General features: G+C 41.6%; 1 protein-coding gene across 7 annotated transcripts in view; it reads left to right on the top strand.

Annotated features, from left to right (window-relative positions):
* Positions 1–21,085, top strand: part of LOC137793409 (discs large homolog 1-like protein) — a 91,026-nt gene extending 69,941 nt beyond the window's left edge. For 4 of the 7 annotated variants that reach the window (XM_068589530.1, XM_068589533.1, XM_068589531.1 and 1 more), the window contains 10 exons: positions 4,176–4,290; positions 8,721–8,903; positions 11,745–11,808; positions 13,148–13,163; positions 14,729–14,779; positions 14,976–15,077; positions 15,554–15,726; positions 16,294–16,403; positions 16,546–16,637; positions 17,291–21,085. In XM_068589530.1, the coding sequence (XP_068445631.1) occupies positions 4,176–4,290; positions 8,721–8,903; positions 11,745–11,808; positions 13,148–13,163; positions 14,729–14,779; positions 14,976–15,077; positions 15,554–15,726; positions 16,294–16,403; positions 16,546–16,637; positions 17,291–17,397 (1,013 nt within the window). In that variant the 3' untranslated portion in view covers positions 17,398–21,085. Of the gene's footprint in view, positions 1–307; positions 740–770; positions 1,028–4,175; positions 4,291–8,720; positions 8,904–11,744; positions 11,809–13,147; positions 13,164–14,293; positions 14,336–14,728; positions 14,780–14,975; positions 15,078–15,553; positions 15,727–16,293; positions 16,404–16,545; positions 16,638–17,290 lie in introns of those variants that run through there. The other 3 variants (XM_068589537.1, XM_068589534.1, XM_068589536.1) reach the window with 3 other exon arrangements.
* Positions 21,086–21,143: the final 58 nt, after the last annotated feature.

The raw sequence follows: 21,143 nt of genomic DNA, 5'->3' as shown, positions 1-21,143 counted from the left end.
ATATCAAAATGCTTGGTCAAGCTGTGTGTGTGTGTGTGTGTGTGTGTGTGTGTGTGTGTGTGTGTGTGTGTGTGTGTGTGTGTGTAGACCAATTCCCTCGGCCAAAGTGGGGCAGGAGAGCCTGGCATCGACTCAGCCTCCTGCATGAGTGACCTGAGGGAACAGTGTGTGTCTCTGTTGGTGAGTGTGTGTGGGTGTGTGTGTGCATGTGTGTGTCTCCACCCTAGAGCAAGCTGCTTACAAAGAGGGGGAGGAGCAAATGAACGCAGCAGCGAACGAGAGAAAGAGAGAAGTGCAGTAGAGAGAGAGAGAGAGCAAGAGAGAGAGAGAGAGAGAGAGAGAGTTAGCATCTGTTGTTTCTGTGGCAGCTGAGCAACACTGGACTGCTTTTACACACACACACACAAACACACACACACACACACACATCCTCTCTGTGCCACACACGTCTGCATACCTACACACACTTCATTTCACACACTCGCTCGCTCGCACGCTGGATCCAATGTGGAGCTGCCGTTAGATCTTCTCCATCATCTCTCTTTCTCACTCACACATCTGCTCTCTCGCTCTCTCTCGTCCTGTTTTTTTTTTTCTTCTTCTTCTTTTTCTTTTTCTCATTCACATCCTGGGACTCTAAGCGGCAAAACCCCACTCTCGCATGCAGAGACACTTATCAGAATCGCACCGGCGTCATATGGTGTGGACGTTGTTGAGCCTGCGTGTCCGCCGGCAGCATGTGAGTACAGCTGGTGCGGCGGTCGGGGAATAGACCGACCTGAACTGATTTATGTGTTAACGTCTTGCCTCTAGAAACACCTCGGCATCTCGGTTTCGGGGAGTGTTTTGGGGAATGATGGTAACGCTAATATTGGAGTGAAATAGGCAGATGATCTGGTGACAGTGTTTTTCCCTCTGATGACCACTGAGGCAGCATTAACATGTTGACTCCTACGCTCTTTTTGGTCTGGTGACTTTATCTCACGGAGTGAGAAATGATCAGCGATGAGGAAACATCAGTGATTAAGTATTAACCGTTTTCGTTCTCTTAATTGTGGCACTTTCCCCGTATTGCCGGATTTTGTTTTGCCGACTTCAAAAAAAAAAAAAAGATCCAGCTCAGCTCTGACTTCTCAACACCACTTTGTTCTGAAAGCAGAAGATGATCCGAGCTGCAGCTTTTGTCTTTCTCTTCAGGACTCAACAACACTTGAATATCTAATAGCTGGGACACCTCGTTGCTCTGGAGATCACATCAACGCTCTGTGGCTCTACATAACCTGTTTCCACGCTGCCTCTCATTGATAAACTTTACTGTCTGATTTGTTTTGATACATCTGAGCTCAATCACATTAATCTGTTTCCTCTCCCTCTCTTCATTTGGTCTTGTTGTCTCGCTCCCTCTGTGACTCTTTCTCTCTCTCGCTCTCTCTCTCTTCCTCTTAATCCCATAATGCTGCATTGGGGCCATGTGTGTTGACAAAGACAGTGAGATGCCGATGATGATGAAAGTTCACGCAGTATCTGGTAATAAGGGATGCTTGTGATCACTCTGTGGTGTGTCCAACGAGACGGACATGAATAGAAACGGTAATCCAACAATTTGTAATGGATTAGAGCTGAGATTGAAAATGCCGGACTGAGGTCAGCAATGAAAATATGTAAGGTTAAAGCAAGAAATTCATTTCTCAGAAAAAGGCATTTTGGTCTCGAGATTAGAGGCAGTTGTGCTTCTATGTGAAGTAGTGCGTATTGGAAGTTAAAGGTGAAACTCTTTGTCGGCAAACATCCAATTCATTGAAGTTCTTTTCCCCAAAACATCAATGTGTCGTTTGTAGCTCTTGAAAAACAAAAGCATGGGGAACTTGTTACTCTGAATATTTCAGTGCCTTCACAAGTGCGTGGCTTGGAGCCGTTTTAATACAGTTTAGTTGTTTGTGTCTGTGAGCGTTGATGTGTCAGATTAATGAACGCGTTGGGGGAAATCAGAGCTGAGATCTGGCCGTGGTGGGCTGGATTCTGACAGCGTTCAGATGCTGAGCGTGTTCGTAGAGATGTAAACAAGGAAATGAAAAGAGAAATAGGGAGAAAAACCGGAAAAGTCAGGGGATACTGCTGGTTCTAGATGGTGTGTGTGTGTTTGTGTGTGTCCGTGTGTGTAAACCATTACTGTGGACTTCAGAATCTAATTAACCCTGAGTAATTCAATCATACTCGAGGTACACTACAAAAACACACACGCACACGCGCATACACAGACACATACACACACATGCAGACAGGGACATCCTTCAGAAGGGCTTTTGCAGGCTTATTGCCAGCGGCGATGTCATCCGTTTGTTAGTTCAGAGGTTTCTGGGAAGCTGTGTGGTTTTAAGGAAACTAGAGGACAGTCATTCAAGATTTACTTCACACTTATCTGTTGTTTGTTCAGCCACTCTGAATCAAAAATATCTCAAATTGATGCCTTTTTTTTTTTTTTACTTCGCCATGAATGCACATCTGAGAGCACATTTGTCATTTGTTTTTCCACTTTGAGAATTCCCATAAATAATGTACATTTATAATTAAAGAGGCACAATGACATTTTTATGACCACTAGAAAAATATGCGTAAGAAACTAAAGTGTTTTTGCGGCATGTAGCAGCAGGATACTAAAGCTCAGGGCTTCTTTGCTGAGTGTGTGAGCAAATCATTGCACTTTCCATTGATTGGCCAACTGGTTGCTCTATTTACTACTTGTCATTCAAGTGAGATGGGGAAACAGCGGTTCCTGGCAATTAAGGCTGAAAGAGACGTTTGAAAAATAATTGCTGCTTTTGACGGAAAACATCTGCAAATGCACTGGTGAAATTTGAATTTGCACAGGTGTGAGGAAAACAAAAGCATTGCCGTGTGTGTTTTGATTCCAGTTTTGTGTTTTGAGTTGAATCCATCACAGCCGACAAACAAATATGAGCTAACTAACGCGTAACTCCTGCACCAAAGACGCTAAGTCACACCACTGCTGAGCTGCTTTAACGTCACAGTCGGAACTCAGTGTGCATGTTTAATGCGCCGCTTGTGTTCATTGCAGACTCGCCTGTTTGGTCTTCGTGTGGTTTAAACAGAGGCTGGAGCCCACTGCATGGTAGACTTATGAAACTAAACATGTCACCATTTGAAGGAAGGAAACAACGAGGGAAAGAGGAAGGGAATGGTCTGCGCTAAAAGACGTCGCTCCAGACCTCTAAACATCTCGGTTTGTTCAGCATTTGAAACATGTCTGGTGATGACCTCACTGATGTGATGACCTCAGTCGTGTGCTGTGTACCTGGCGTTCAGTCTTTGTTTCAGGATGCTCTCAATCAACTAACTCCTCCTATCCAATGAGTGACACCTGATCCATCTACACAACGCCCTTCCTTCTCTCCCAGCCAGCGAAACCATAATTCCTTGGACACTGCATGGATGAATTTATCTCAATAAATACATTCTGATATCTGCATTCATGAATACAAAAACATCCTGCGTGAAGACATTTGTAAATGCAGATATTAAGAAGTATTAGAGGAGTGGTGTATCTGAGTCTCCAACCGTGTGTGTGTGTGTGTGTGTGTGTGTGCGTGTGTGTGTGTGTGTGATATTGACATGGACTGGGTCTGATGTAACAGGAGTTAATATTCAGATCAAACAGACTGTGAGATTATGGCTGCAGAGAATCAGTTGACAACTCAATGCGTGTGTCTGTGTATCATTTAATTTGTGTGTGCTATTGACTTTAACGTGTGTGTGTGTGACTGTATTGTGTGTCTAAGAGTTTGTAGCAAAGCAGGATAGTCCAGCACTTCTACACAGCTCATAAACCCTCCACCATCCTTAAAGCTGTGTTTTTTCATGCCTCTGATCTTCTCTTTGATCATCAAACCGTTAAGAGATTTCCGAACTCCCGAGCGAAGATGATTGTAGCGTAAAAAAAAAAATCCCTGTCGCTCAGCTGCGTCTAATGTGGAGTAACGTTTTGCTTGTAAATTAGATTATTGATGTTTTTGTCAGCATTATTTTTATAACCTGTTACCAGCTCTGCTAGGTATATAACAGTGTTTGTCTTCAATCATGTGTGTGTGTGTGTGTGTGTGTGTGTGTGTGTGTGTGTGTGTGTGTGTGTGTGTGTGTGTGTGTGTTTGTGTGTATAGAGTACAGTCGTTTCGAGGCGAAGATCCATGACCTGAGGGAACAGATGATGACCAGCAGTGTCAGCTCCAGCTCTACGTCGCTGCGCTCCACACAGAAACGCACACTATACGTCAGGTGAGACACACGCACACACACGCACACACACACACACACACACACACACTGCAGTCAGAGGTGACTGATTGTCTAGTGTCCTTCAGAGTGACACAACTATTCTAAGGTCTTATCTCAACTGTCTGCCCTCCGTCTTGTGTGTCTCAGAGGGTGCCGGAGAGGTTATCACATTTAAAATCACAATTAGATTTTCGAGCAAATACTGTCGAAAAACACAAACACATCCATCGCCGGTCGACTCTCTCAATTTCCTGTGTTTGTGTGTTCCTCTTGTCCTCTTGTCCTTGCCTGTCCGGATTGTTCAGTCTTCTCTGAATCACCCCGTCCATCCTCTGCAGAGCCCAGAAGCAGCGTCAGTCCGAATCCAACTACAATTTTTAAGATCCTTTCTTCACTAGAATCACGGCAGTTGAAATATTGATTAACCGTGAGGTCACCGGGTCCAGATAAGTCACAATGGAGCTCTTGGTCGATCAATACAATGGAAAGCAAAGACAGTAGCTCTAATGATCACACTAATTATTAAGTCCACTGGTTTGGCTTTAAAAAGGCAAAGAAACCTTTTAGTGTTAAATCAGTTAGGCTACAACTGAAAATTATTCAACGTGTTATTAAAATGCAAATCTATGCAACAGTCTTTGTCAGTAATTTTGAGTTAAAATTAAAAATGTCATGGTTAAATAAAGTGACTGAAATAAATAGTCAAGAACAAGAACAAAGTCTATTTCTAGGCAAAATGAGCGAGAAGTTATAAATAGTCAATGAGGTTCATGGTTACGCAATACTATAATATTTATTATATCCATATTTGTATTATCTGTGTAGATGCTAGTAAACAACATATGCTGGTTCAATCCCCATAGTTTGCTCCTTAGAATGGATTAAATGCAGAAACCAAATTGCATGTTTGCATGTAAAATATGATATGAATGAATAAAAAATATAATTGTGATGGAGGATATTGTGAAAAAAAAGTAAACTGAGTTGTCTCAGCCACGAACCCTTAACTGTCTCTTGGTTGACATTGTGACTGGTAGCATCACCTTAGATTGGAGAAACGAGCACTGAAAGATTAAACATTGTTCCAAAAATACCAACAACAAAAAAAGCAAAGCTCAGAGGAAACTCCAGCTGACAACTACTACGCATGAAAGGGACATCTGACCTGAGCTGTGTGCAAGTGGCCTGCAAGGAAGCGTACGGCAGCAGCTGGAACAGAGTCACCTTGAACCACTCGCACAGCCTGACTCACACACGGAGCGGCGCTGCGGTCAGAGTCACCAAATAGAGGCCAAACTCCACATTCAGCCCTTTAGTCCAACAAGTGTCAGAGATTCATCAGACTGCCTGACAAGCAAGCAGATTCATTCATCTAAATTAGCAATTGGATTGAATGTATTTATGTCTTACGGTCTGTTCAAGGTAATGCTAGCGGACCCACAATGCTTGGCAAAACCTGGATTGACCTGTATTGGCATATTCACCATTAAAACAAATGGTCCTGTTTGTGAACTGTAGATTTAATCGAAAGATGTGTGGAAACGTGACATTGCAGCTGCATGCCGTCAACCCATGTTGTTCATTTTTTCAAGCAGTCACCCATAGGTATGTGTATTTGCGGTACTTGACTGTATACTTGTGGATTTAATCAAAACAAAGCAAATTCTAATGACAGCGCCTGTGCGTTATGAATTATGAATTTCCAAGAATTACGTTTCTCCAAGTCTTATCAAAACTAAGCAAAGATCACGTCAAGGTTGTATAGAATAATGTAGAAACAACAGCAACAACCACAACATGATAAATCACCGTCAGAGGGGACGTCCCTGTTGCTGGTTACTGCACAGAAATGACCAATCAGCTTTAAATATTCAAATAGGATCTCTCAGACTGGACACTTATTGGTCAGTGTGTGCGTGCTTTTCATTTTCTTAACGTAGATTTTATTCATGCAGCTGCACATTGAACATGAATAGAATTTCTTCATAAAGAAAGGTTCAACAGACAGACTGGACATGTCGTTATATTCTCCGAGGATTTGATCAACGGATTTCTAACAGAAGCTCGAGAGCTGTATGAAGGCTGGAACGCAGTGTCAGCATCTACCAATCACCATCTGCAGTTTTCCTGTGCGTATATCAGTTTCTAAGCATGAGAGCAAACACAATCCTCTGGGACATTTGCTTCTTGAAACAGAATCGTATGGTTTTAAATTGCCCAGAGGCTTTTCTTTTGAGTTAGTTGTTTGAATGCAATCCGACTTTTATTCTGAAAATAATCATATTCCATGAAATTATAGTACGATACTAGCAAATGTTGAACATACAGAATAAATACAGCACTATCATACGTTCACATTCCAGTCTTTTCCCTTGAATATTCTGAATTAAAGTGCATGTGTGCAGTAATCTCATCTGAGTATTCGGTGAAAAGTAAAACCGCAGTGCAGTCGGACTAAAGGTTGCTGCCGGTGCAAAAAATCAGCACGATCTCGTTTGAGTTAGTAAGAAGTGTAAAAGATGACCAGGTGTTTCTGTTCCACTCTGCAGTAATTACTGTGTTCCTTCACTCGAGGAATGAGATTTCAGAGGTTTCCACACAGGAATTAAAACAACTGTATTACAAAGAGCGGGTAATTGATTTAGAGTTACATTTACACATGGCCCTAATAATAAACAATCCATCAGTGTAAAAAAAAAAATCCATTTGGGAATTGTAGAACTCATATTTCTTGCTTAACTTTATATTTCTCTCTTGGTGACATAATGAAGGAAAGGAGGGTCATTTAATCCCTTTAATAATATATTTGTGGTCCCACCGATATACATTCATAGTTAAACTATGGTTATACTGAAATACACTTTGGGTAAATATAATATTTAAGGTTACACATTTCCATAGATATATTTCCACCGTCTAAAACACAGCTGTAACTACTGTGTCCCCTTCACTCAAAGGAATTAAACCGATTGTAATTTTGAAAACAGGTAATTGATTTACATTTACATCGCTTGGACTTAATAATAATAATAATCATACACACAATACATACACATCAGTGTACGGTACTTTTTTTTTTACCATATATTTTGAAAGTTGCCCTTTACGCATGTATTTGTTGAACAATAATGTAAACCTAACCCTGCACCTTAAACATCCAGTATAACCTGTAACCTTACACATGGCAGCTCTGTTTTTAATCATACGTTTCATTCATAAATAATCAAAGCCACCACAATTTGGAAGTCTTGGTAACACTTTAGTAACAATAATTCATTTCCCAATCATTTCCTCCCAAGAAGAAGAAGAAGGTTGTACAACCCCAAAACAACAAATGTTAACATTCAAGTGACAAAACCCGCTGCTGCCGATGGGGGCGGCGGATCCTAAAACCCTTTCAAGTGTCGATGTAGAGGACGTTTTTCATTTGTGGCCCTTTTTCCTCCGTAATTAGTACCAAGCCACATAATGACAGCAAATGACATTCCTGTGAAATGAACACAACTTGGTGCCTGATGGTCCTGTTTCATCTGATTTCAGGATTATAAATTCACATTTTAGCAGCCAGCTAAATATGTAATGTCCCGGGGGGAGGTCTTACTTTTCTCATCTTCAATCCAACATCAATAAAACATGACATGGTATTTTTTTTTGTACTGAAGTTAGACGCTCAGTGTCTACCTCTTCTGTCTGATTTTCTCCCCCCGTTCCTCCTTCCCTGTCTAGGTTCTGTTTTATTGATGAAGGCAGGAGGGACTTTAGGGGATGCCAGTTATTTCAGCTCTAGTTCCTTTGCACACGCAGACACACACACACACACACACACACACACACACACACGCACACACACGCACACACACACATATATTGCTGGCCTACTTTCCCAGGTCTTTTCCCTCTGGACTGGTTTGGAACTCTGTGGTCACCGTTCAGACACACACAAATGCACACAAACAGACTCACATGCACGCAGACAGATGTGTACAACTGCACACACACACACACACACACACACACACACACAAACAACGTCATAAATTATTAGTGTTGGAAAGCAGCCCCCAGCTGTTTTGTCTTTCATATACTACAATAGATCTGTCTGTCTTTATTGTTTTGTCAGTTTATTTTATTATTTCACTTTATGATAGATGTCAAGTTGTTCTCAATCGTGAAGAGAAATGTGAAAGGCATCAGGACAAAGCTTTGTTTTCTTCTGAATTGTAAAGAAGGGAAACTGTACAATGAATATTTTGACATTTCTAACTGCAACATGTGTGTGTTGTTCATATTTAGGGCAAACCAAAATCAGGAGCATTTCCACTCAATGTCACCCCATTAATGATTACTCTGTGTGTTTCCGTCTCCTCCAGCAGATTATATTGTCACTCAAGAAGTCTTTCAAACTAAATGTCTCCGCTACTTGTCTGCAGAGCGCTGTTCGACTACGACGGGAGCGCGGCCGATCTGAGCACGCCCAACCAGGCCCTGCCGTTCCATTTCGGGGATGTCCTCCACGTGAGCAGCGCCGGCGAAGAGGAGTGGTGGCCCGCCCGCCACCTCAGCCCCCCGCCTCCAAACTGCCCTGAAGTCGGAGTCATTCCCAGTCGCAGGAGGTCAGAGGTCACAGGGCTTGGGATGGGAGTGGGCTGTTGATTTCATTGATTAAAGTCTGTGAGGTGGCTCAGGCGGTTCGTCCGAGCCGTGGCCGCAACATACAGCTTTTCCCAGGAGAGAAGTTAGAGTCATTGTTACTCACTTCCTGCTGCCCTGACCCTGGCGAGGGAGTGACAAGGTCAGCGCCTGGACGCCAAACATCAATGATGTGAACTCTCTCCATTCACAAAATCAATTTGCCCTGCATGCCCTCCTCCTCGTCTCCTTTTCCTCCTCACCTCTACTTCCTTTTACCCTCTTCTATCTAATCATCCTTCCAACTCCTCTTCTCCTCCTCCTTCTCTCCTCTTCTTCTTATCTATTTCTTCACATCGTCCTCATCTTGCCATTTTTACTCCTCTTATTCTCTCCCATCTCCTTTTTCTGCCCCTCTTTTCCTCCAGCTTTACTCGTCTCTTCCTGTCCTCTCCGTCTCCTCCTGTGGCTTGATTTCTGTTCCACATGTTCCTCCTTCCCTCCTCCCTTCTCCCTGCTCATTGTACTCTTTTCCTCTCCTCTTCTTCCCATCTCCTCATCCTTATCCTCTCCTCCTTTCCTCTTCATCCTATATTCTTCTTCGCCTCTGCATTATTTTCTGATTTACTTTTCATGTCCTCCTCTCATCCTCCACCTCGCTCCTTCCGCCTTCTCCTCCCCTTTCTGCACCTCTTTCTTTCCTTATCTCCTCTCCTCACTTCCTCCTCTTCACGTCATCTTCCTGTCTCACCTTCCATTCTGGCCCCTTTCCCTTCTCCTCCTGTTTTTGTGTCACCTCTTCCTCTCTTCCTCTTCTCCTTCTCCCTTCCCCTACTCCCCTTCTATCCCGCTTCCCCTTTCCTGATCCAGGACAGCTGTCGGCGGTGGAGAGTTTCAAATTGGTTTCAGTTTACGTTGATGTGTCATTTTTGCTGCTGGCTCATAACACATCATTCTGTAGAATCTGCTGAATGAAACCTGGAGTGGAAACGTCTTCCTGTCACCTCCTCCTTGTTTTCCAGCAGAGGAGGTGACAGACAGATGTTAATAGGCTTTTAGGTGGGAAGAGCAGATTTAGATTTAGTCCGTCTATGACACGGAGAAAGGCGACGAGGAAGGAGTAAGTGCGAAGGATTAGAGGCAACGAGGATGAGTGTGAGTGAGCGCATGGGAGGGATAGATGTAGAGATTGTCACACAAAGGTGGAGACAGTGGGGTATTATTAGACGGCGCAGTTAGAATAGAGCCTGGTGCTTTAGGGGTAATTGAAAAAGGGAGTGAAAGTATACAATTTTGTTTTTTTTAAGTGAAAAGATCTATGATAGAAAAGAAGTATGAAAACAATGTATATATGGCAAACAGATGTTTGGATATTAGGAGAAGAAAGATTATGAGAAGAAATATTTAGGGAATAATATGAGGTCTAATATGCAATGTTAATTATGACTTCATCAACACATGCCCTGCATGACCCTCCTCATCCTCCTCTCCACTTTATGTCCTCCATGTCCTCTTTATGTCCTCCATGTACCCTTTGCTTCTTTTTTCCTCATCTCTGTCTCCTTCCCTTCCTCTTTCTGCTTACTTCCTCTCTTCTTTCTTCTCTTCTTCTTTCTGTTTTACCTGCTCCTCGTCTTCCTCCCTGCATGTCCCCTTTCATCTCCTTCTCAATTAAAGTAACCATTGGCTTTAAAATGTCATTTTACTCATCAAATTTGAAGAAAAAAAAGACCAGTTAGCTCATTCAGATTAACAAACAATCTATCTGCTTTTCATGGTCAGGTTACATAATATCTTGATATTAAAGTCCACAAAATTAAATCAGATAGCTCTCACTGCTATTCAAAACCCCGTCATCTCATAGTGCTGCTCAAAGGCAGAATAGTTCAAAAAAAATGTTTCAAATCTAGTAAACTGTTAAATTGCTTTTTGAACAAGGAACGTTATGGGATGTTTTGACTTCATCGGTTCATTTTTTTGGGATGTGAGAAGATTTGAAGTCCTCATACAATTTAATTGTCAATTACATTTGGAGGGAAACACATTTTCTCCTGGATTACGTTTGTTTTTGACATTTCTAATCATAGTCCTCGTCCGTGTCGGTAGAGGTCGGGTGGACGAGTGTGGCACTCAAGCACAGAACTCACACCCAGAGATCCGCTGTTCATTTCCAGTATGAAACCAAAAATCAACACTGACTTATTGTAATTTACATCCGTAACTTAAATACCCTGACAAACAGATATGCAGCCAATTCAGCCAAAACATGATGCTTCACTATACCTGACCAAGTAATTGTATTGCCCAAACATAACCAAGACGGAGTATTTGTTTTGTTTCAATTTACGACGTTAATCACACGTTTCTAGAGCTGCGACCGTAATCTGGGAGAGAATCTGTTTCCGTCCACTGGGCACATAATTGATAATGCAGTTTAGATTCATTGGACATAATTCTTGAGGAGACAGGGTTATTAAAGTTGGGTGACAATTGTTTTCTGTGATAACATCTTCCGAACATTCGCCTGGTTAAACACCCATTATTTTTACTGTGAACAATTACTGTTGTGTAGGCGTGTATCACAATGAAAATTGTCTAACGCGCCTGAAGAAAGTCCCAAGATTGATGCTTGAAATTCACTTCTGCTACTGAACACTGTGCAAATGAAAAAATGTCAGAATTAAACAGAGGAGACGGGAAGCAAATACAAACGTGATTTATCATTTTTGCGTTTGCTTCCATCTAAACGCTGATGCTTGTATTCATGTCTGTTATCTCTTAGCATTTATCCTTAGGGTTGTTATTTGTTTGTCCTTCCATCTCAGGGCAGAGAAAAAGGAGAGGTCAAGGTTAAAGACGGTCAGAGTGACGAGGTCTCAAGACAGATCGGTGAGTAGCAAGCTGATTTATACATTTTAAAATGATGGTTCTCAAAGGTCACTGGGGTCTTAACCTCATTGGTGTTGGCGCACGAACCAGCACGGGGTTCACCACTCAAATGAGTAACTAATATTAGTAACAGATGAAGTCAGAAGAAATACTCGTCATCCTCTTTTTCCTCTTTCACATCAAGATGGTGGATGCTTAAAAACAGATTAAACCCTTTTAATCAGAGTTTGCTCCTATTTCCTTGTGAGTCCGACATTCTTACAGCAATATAATATAATTTAATTTTCATAACAGCTTTCTAGTGAGCTTCTCACATGCGTTCTCGAACGAGAACGTGTTGAGCTGTTAAACCAGGTGCAGAATCACGTTTGACGTTGTGTTTCTTTTATATTTCACTTGCCCGCTTTATTAAACATAACTGTGCTGCTCATAAAATCCAATTAAAAACAATACTTTCAAACAGAAATGTTAAACCTCTCTACTATTTATCATTCAACACTTGAATCAAATCACATATTTCTGTCTCATACACAATTCAACGTGCAGTGGAATTGTTTTATGCCGAGCTCCACTCCTCTTTCTGGTGTGAGGAATTTTGTTCCTAGGAAATATTGTAATTACTCTGAATCTCTAAAGAAATCACATTAATATTCATAAATATGCCACGGCCTGTAATAATTGATCTTTCTACTTGAGAGTTGACTTTTTGAATCAACAAATAAACAAGTTGAGGAACTCCGATGTGCACGTGTTGACAAAAAGTCGATGTCAGCCGCACCTCTTGTTATTAGGAAAAGTGTAAGCGGGTTAACTATTAATTAAAAGGTACAAACTAGCTTTTTGTTTCTTTCCTAATTGTGTCTTACAAAGCTTCCAGGCTGAGCTCCAGGTCGAGGTGATACTTTAATCACACTTCACACAGCGTGATGATCAGAGCTGACACATGAGTCTAACACCAGCTATTGGTATCACTCTGTTGTCAGCTCGCACTCTGTTTTTGTTCTCACACCGCGGGAATCTGCAAGTCTGCAATCAGCAACTCTGCACGGTGAAGAGCTGATAATTAAAAATGATCTCACACACACACACACACACACATGCTGTATCCCCTGGCTCCGTGCGCTGAGAAAACTGCAAATTAGTCTTGCTCGCTCAAACTGTGTGCGAGAGGAATAGAGAACCCATGAGCTTTCAAATAGTGCTTGATAACAGTCAAGATAGCGTTATGATCGTCTTCGGTGTGATGATTAATGCTCTCTCTCTCTCTCTCTCTCTCTCTCTCTCTCTCTCTCTCTCTCTCTCTCTCTCTCTCTCTCTCTCTCTCTCTCTCTCTCTCCAGGATCAGGATGATAAAGGTAGGGATTCTCTCCCTCAGTGGCACCTGCTGGTCAGATTGTGTAACTACAGGTTTTCAGCCAACCGGACTGATGTGCCACCGTTCCTCTCACCTCCACCTTTACCTCATCTCCTCCCTCATCTTTCCCTCTTGAATCCTACTTTGAACTCATCTTCCTCAATCCAGCTATGGGCCGGAGGAAGATGAGCATGATGGAGGGGGAGGAAGAGGGTGGAATGAAATGGACAGTGAAGTAGATTTAAATATCTGTATAATTTAAATCCATGAAGCCACTGTCCAGAATAACCTATTTATTGTGCCAGTCAACATAAAATAACTTGTACTTGAAGGTTATTTTTGTATTAATTGTAAAGATATATCGCAGTTAACTTAACGATAATAATTACAATATTTTCCTCTGAGATTTAGTGTAGTAGAAGTACAACACAGCATGATACTTAAGTAAGTTACATATATCTCAGAATTGTATTCACGGAAATTACTAAAATATAAAATGAATACACTTCGTTACTTTATATTACTGTCAGTGTTCGTTCCTGGGAAGTTTGTAATAATAACATTTTGATGTTAGCCTGCATTACCAACTGGAGGTGTAGAGTGTGAAGGTGGGCGTGATGGAGGCAGTGGGACTCTGGTGAAGGACGGCATTGTGGGACATCTGCTGCTACATTTTTGACCATTCTGCCCCTCAGAATTCCCCCAACTTAGTGCAATAATGAATCACTTCAGAATTTAAGAACAATATTTGATGCCGAAATATTCGGCCGACTTGTCCCCCTCTGGACTCTCCGTGCCTTTGTTAATGTAATAAAGTACACATTTTATAGAAAGCAGTTCACCACATTGTCTCTTTGAGGCTGTACTGTTCAGACGTCCACATGCTTTTTGGCCGTGGTCTTTGGGATTGCATGCTGGGAAAGGCTCCGGCCTCCGCTCACCTGACCAGGATGAGCGATTATAGAAAATGGATGGATGGAATGATATTGTACGTCTGTTTTCTGTCATAAGTGAAAGTGTGTCAGTGGTTGTGCGACATAAAAACAATGTAAGTCTTTGTCTTTTTGTCTGATCTGTTTGTTTGTATGTGTGTGTGTGTGTTGCTGACTCTGACCTGTCTTGTCCTTCCAGAGCTGGTAACCTCTGGCACCAGCGATAGTGAGAGTAGTTCCTGTAAGTCTAGACCCTCCTCTACCTCTTTCTTTCTTTCTTTTCTTCTCTCTCTTCCTTCTTTGCTCGTTCTTGTTCGATTTTTATTTGATTTGTGTGTTTATGTGTGTGTGTTTATGTGTTTATGTGTGTGCGTGTTTCTCTGTGTGTGCTTGTAGATGTGTCATGCACACATGCACATGTAATTATTGTGCGTTGTGATTCTTGTGTTCTTATGTGCATGTGTGTGTGTGTGTGCGTGCGTGTGTGTTTGTGTGAAGTTACCTTTCTCTGCTTCTCCAGCCAGAGCTGTTGCAGAAGCTCAGTCCAACAGTAGGAAAGGTTCGGGTGTGTTTTGTTGTCAATAATCCCGCCCGCTGTGCCTCTGAATGTGTTCATTTCTCTTTGTCCAATCAGCTGGCCAGGAGGAAATCCTTCTCACTTACCAACCTGTCATGCAGCATGAGGGTCAGTACTTCGCATCCTCCTTTAATTTAACTTTCTCAAGGTTCACTTGTTGTCTTTATATGTGACTCAGACACATATGATTTGATACCATGTGTTTATAGAAGGATAACTTATATTACTTTCTGTTTTCAATCATTAACTCAACATACAGTGTATCTTTGTGTGTGTTGACCTGCTTCTGTTTGTCATACTCCAGTTAATTACACGCGGCCAGTCATCGTGCTTGGACCAATGAAAGATCGGATCAACGATGACCTCATCTCCGAGTTCCCTGACAAGTTTGGCTCCTGCGTCCCACGTGAGTGTAACTTCTGCTTGAGCTCTGTGATGAATGCCACCAGTGACCTCTGGAATGACACTGGAGTTGTGCACACAGGGCAAAAGGGTAATTATGAAAACTATAAAACAGTGTTTTAAATGCTCTATTAAAAGCTGTTCAAAGGAGTGAACTCAAAGTAAACGGCTGCTTATGCAGCGCAACAGGGATGAGACGGACTGAGGAGGCAGCAGGAGGACTGAAGTGATTTTATTGGTGAAATAGCAACACGGTCGTCAGAAAAACTTTTGGCGTGGAGGGTTTCTGTAAACCACGATAACATTGAATGTGGATGTTTCTGAAACAAAAATATAATTAAGTATGTTTCCTATCAGCCTGCTTGCAGAAATGCACAATGTGCCGTGGGCAATGTTGCTAAAGGATTGGTCAGGTCTAAGCAACAAAAAAAGACCACGACTTGTGTTAAGAGTAATGTGTGTAAAATCTTTGTGACTCAGACACAACGCGGCCGCGCCGAGACTACGAGGTGGACGGCAGAGATTACCACTTCATGTCCTCCAGGGAGCTCATGGAGCAAGAGATCCAGGAACACAAGTTCATCGAGGCCGGACAGTATAACAACCATCTGTATGGAACCAGCATACAGTCGGTCAAAGAAGTCGCTGACAAGGTGAGTTCAGTGAGCAGAAAGGAGATGCAATACAAAGAACAGAGGAAACAAAGAAAAACTCCAGCCATATGTACGTTCACATACGTGTGTGCGCATTTTGAAGTGTTGCATTAGAAAAGCTGTATGGAAACAGGCACAAAAAAAAAGGCGTTTAAAGCTCGCTTGAGGTGGTTTTGCCTTGTCAAAAAGAGTTGATGCGTAAAATGGATTATGGGAACATGTAACGCGGATGGGAGAAGTTTGCCTGAAGGGCTTTCTGACAGAAAGGTTACACCTGAACCCAAACTATAATCTTTTCCTAAACCTAACCAGGGTTTGTAGCCTAAACCTCAGGAGATCACTTGTGGAAAGTGGTCCACGCTTTCTGGCAGATTTAACTCACATGACTTTTCAGGCAGACATGTGGTGTTTCCAGTTGGCTACCTATACGTCTTCATTTATTATTCATTGTCGTACAACCCTTCAGCACCAACTTCTGTCCAAACTACGCTGGAGCTGAGTTAATTCACTCCGAGCCAGTTGGATGGAAACGCACCTTATTCGTATTTTTCTGCGTCTCTTTTCCAGGGTAAACACTGTATACTGGATGTATCAGGAAATGCGATAAAGCGTCTCCAGTTGGCGGGCCTCCATCCCATCGCTGTCTTCATTAGACCACGCAACGTCGACAACATCCTGTAAGTGACGTGATATCGACACCATCATGTCATAATTCACAAGGAGGCCATGAGGATTGCTGAGGGTTAAGTTTCATGTACAATGTGTTTTGAATTAATTTTACTGTTCCTTGATATTCCTAACGCTTGTTTGTCGCTCCAGAGAGATGAACAAGCGTTTGACTGAGGAGCAGGCGAGGAAGACCTTCGACAGAGCTGTCAAACTGGAGCACGAGTTCACAGAGTTCTTCAGCGGTTAGTTACAAGCACACAGACAATGAATGCACCGCCGTTTGTTTTAGAAATAGTTAACAAGATGTAACATTTTAATTGGTGAGCTTCTGAGGTGTTGGCAAGCATATTCTTTTTTACTTTGACCAGAGGCAGGCTAGCTGTCTCCACACGTCATGCTTCCATCACTCACAGACATTAGAGAAGTGTTGATCTTCTCATCTAACCTCAGAGCAGGAAAGAGAAGTGTTGAACTATTCCTTTCACAAAACAATAACATTATTGGTTGGAACGCAAATGATTGGAAAGTCTTCATACGTAACAGTTTTATGTAAGTCAACCACGAGAGATTTGCTTTGTTAAATTTCTACAAGCCAGGATTAGGTTTGGTTAAAACATGGCTGGACCTGACCCTGAGGGGACGGATTAATCATCTTATTTCCCCACTTAGTGTAAAGATCCAACCTACGCACACTCAAGTACACACAATTTGAAGTTTAAAGGTTACTCCCCCTTTAATGGAGATTTTGATTATAGTTTTATATCTGCACACACAGTGGGCTACCATGATAATATGTTTTGGTAGATTGTCTTCTTGGATATTAATTTATCTGTCTCTCTCTCTCTCTCTCTCTCTCTCTCTCTCTCTCTCTCTCTCTCTCTCTCTCTCTCTACAGCTATTGTCCATGGCTTGACTCTTGAGGAAGTGTATTCGCAGGTGAAGCAGATAATTGAGGAGCAGTCTGGTCCTTACATCTGGGTGCCCACCAAGGAGCGACTTTGAATACACACACATACGACAAAATCATACACATCACTCTTTCAACACTTCCTCTAATTTTCTATTATCGGCCTGCTTCCCACCCTCTCTCTCTCTCTCTCTCGTAAACACACATTACCGTGCACACACACACACACACACACACACACACACACACACGATTTACACAAGCACATGAAGTCGGATGAGGCTGGGACTATCTGGGACTGCCACTTCCTGAAGTGGGAGGGGCTAATGTCTGTCCAGCAGCCGATTGGTGGATCTTCCTACAGCTCAGTTCCTTAATGTTTAAGGAGGAGGTTCAAATCAAGGCGACGTCTACCATTATCTGATTTGAGTTCATTATTGTTCTTCTTATTGTTGTTGTCGTTGTTGTTTTCATATTAACGAAGGGTAATGCATTCATGTATGGGTTTGTTATGATAATATTGTCACCAAAAGGCAGACTTTTGCACGCTGTAGCTTTAAGAGCATGTTTTTGGGACAAAATGTTGATCTTCTTCCCGGTCTGTCTGTCTTTCCTCATGGCATTGCTTCTGTTTAGTCTTTTTCTATCTCTCTCTCATGTCCCAACCTTTGAGACAACAGACTTAAGGAATGAGTTGAAAACTTTATAACAAGGCCCAGCATTTTGGTATCAAGGGCCAAAATGAAATGATACTTCGATAGTACTGTTTCAAGAGCTAGCAAGAAAATAATCTCGTAATAATTCAGGATTTGTTCATATGTCCTGTAACAAACAGGAATTCTCAATCAACACACAATAGAAAACTATGTTAGATAGCTTCAAAATAAATAAAGTATTGAGCCTCACCATGTTTTTAGAGTCCATTCAGAGTCCTTAGCCCTTGTTCCTTAAAATTGTGACTGATTCATAAAATAACGTTTTACTCGAAAAGTAAATCTTAGGATACATTTATCAAGCGTCCTACTCTGATTTACAGCAAAGTGTAGTAGTAATGTTTTAGAGAAGCTTTCAAGTCATCAGATAATTAAATCTTGGAGTAAAAACAACCAATCAGTGTCAAGGTTTACTGAACATCTGCCCCGTTAAATTGCACTCAGTTATATTTTATTCTGCAAGAATATGTACATTTTTACTGTTTAAAATACATTTTATTTGTGTAAAATATCTTCAGTAGAAACTAATATGAAATTAAAAACAATCTAATATATTTAGTATACATAAATATGGATACATTAATAGGATGAAATGGAAACAAAAAGAAAACCAAACTGGAGCAGGAAAGAAATTCTACTGTTGCTGGAAGATATTCAGTAGAGAAAACAGATAGTGGGTGTAATTTAGTGCCACATTGACGAGTGCAGATAATGAAGATGCATGGAAAGTGATCATCAACGACAGATGCGTTCTTGTTGTTTGCATCTTGATAAATACAGACCAACTAAAACTACCTTATTCTCAATTATACATATTGCTTAAGGTAAGGTATCGCTCATCTTGGCCAATAATATATCGTACAAATTAAACACATTTAAGAAGGTAAAAGTGAAGGATTTCAAGTCCAACATTTTACTTTTAATAGTTTGATAAATACGGGCCCAGATCTTCTGTTTAAAAAAAAAAACATGTATCAACCAGGTCTTCTTCAAACAAGGGCTTCTCTGCCTCCTCCTCCTCCAAGTCCTCATACCTTCAGGTCTCATACCTTCACCTCTCTCCTCCTCCACATTCACAGTGTTACATTAGTCGAGCACTCCAGCATCAAACAGTGTATCATCTTCTCCATCAACACTATCATCACGATCATAATCATCAGCATCATCATTATAGCTTTCCTTCACACTTCAGTTGCACTAATGAGGGCTGGTTTCTTAAAAGCATCTTGACAGAGTTGTTCCCATCCCAGTGTTTCAGGTATTTGGATGTGTGGTACGCTCACTTTTCTTTTTCAGCTGTCAGTGATTATTATGCTGGTTGGAAGGAGCTAACGAGGTCAGGGAACTCTTTATGCTCATTGGTTGTGTAGTTAAAGACATCAGGTAAAACTCTGGTAAACGCTACTATCGTGACCCGATGATCAACTGGTTTAGCTTATTTTTCAACAGATATTTTTTCAAAGCTGGATTTATTTTTAGCCTTCAGTTCCAAAACTCCCTCCATCTGTGACCTTAGTGCTCCATACGTCTCTCTATAATCCAGGCACATGGTGGACAATCAAAGCGTTATATTCGTACCTGTCATCCGGCAGTGGGTTGTATCAGCAAAGGTGTTTTTTAATGATCACATGAAGTTTTTATTATGGATTTTACAGGCTCTAATGTAACTTTACACTACAAGCAGCCTGTTGCTGACGCCAGCCATGTCAGTCACATGACCCTCGCTTTCACCCACAGGCAGCATTGTTCATGTCTTGTAATCGGTTTGGAGGTATAACGTTGATCGATTTGGCAGGGTCAGCTGTGAATGTGAACAACTTTGGTTTGTTTACAAAAAACTATAATGTAATGTACGTTTCAGCAATAAATAAAAGTAGGGTGTTTCCAAATCTGTGGAAATAAACCATTTAAATGTGGTTTTCACCTCGAGCAAACTTTGTTCAGGGTAGACAGTAAATTTCTGTACTCTGTGACAAAAACACCTTTGGAAATGCAACCTTCTGCAACTGGTGAGACGATGACGATTTGGCTTTTCCCTTAAAGTGACTATAATCAATATTTTTTTATAATAGCAATGTATCAAATGACAATGACAATGTGAAAACAGTGTGGCAATGTGAACAGATATGTTTCAGCTCCATTCTGCTATATGGAAGTTCATAGTGAATTTTGGTTCGTTGTTTATCTGTCCGGTCCACAACGTCACTGATCTGGTTCACCCTCACTGCTCATAGGGTCCTTTTTGGAAGCAGCAGGCAGTTGTTTTCAGTGAAAAAGGATTTGAAAGACAGTTAAAGATAGAGACTTGCTGGTGAACATAGTGAAGCATTTAGTAGCTAAAGAGCCAGATATTTCCCTCAGGAGGTGGTGGAGACCAAAACAGAGCTAAAAGAGAGTGAAGTCACGTAGGGCGCTTACCTGGAACATGACGATAACCTCTGTTGTTGGGTGTAACATTTGAAATACCAAGATGCTTTTGGTAACAAAGCTCCTGCGGACCTTGTCAGCCCCTCCCCCACCTCCCCCCACTTCCCATCTCCACCCTCAACCCCCCGCGGCGACTCCTCCACGCTGACTGGAGACCAGAGACGTACAGAAAGACCGTTCTGTCAACAGAGTAGCTCTTAGACCCAAATAATAAACAGTTTTGACCACATGTGTTTCAAAAGCTTTAATATTCCCTCACAGAACGTCCCGCTGAATTACTTCTTTCTGACTACGATGCTCTGTGAAGCCAGTAAATCAGTGGTGTTGTCGGTTGACAGAACCGGACTCGCTGTGTGACTCTGGCTGTGTGTTTTAGCCAGGGGATCATGCCACTGTCTGTTAGAGTAAAGCACCGATGCAAAGAATATATTAAAGAGATGGATCTATATCTAACATTATAATATGTATCCCTGCTCTAACTGCCTATTTTGGTACAAAAAATAAATAAAAGTCTTTATCGAGATTTATTGAAATTCCTCGACCGATGAGAGATGATTATTCTTTTTGCATTGTGGAATGTGAATGGATTTGCATATGATATGAAAGCTGTAAATATAAATATACTCTGCTTTATTTTCACCTCTACTGCAGGTTTGTAGTGGTTTCTCTTGATGTCTTATGTGGCTCCCTTTAGCAGAGAC

This window comes from Clinocottus analis, unplaced genomic scaffold (assembly GCF_023055335.1).
Source record: "Clinocottus analis isolate CAN_PGR_092001 unplaced genomic scaffold, fCliAna1.0.p SCAF_23, whole genome shotgun sequence".
NCBI lineage: Eukaryota > Metazoa > Chordata > Actinopteri > Perciformes > Cottidae > Clinocottus > Clinocottus analis.
This window is presented reverse-complemented; position numbering and strand designations above follow the sequence as displayed.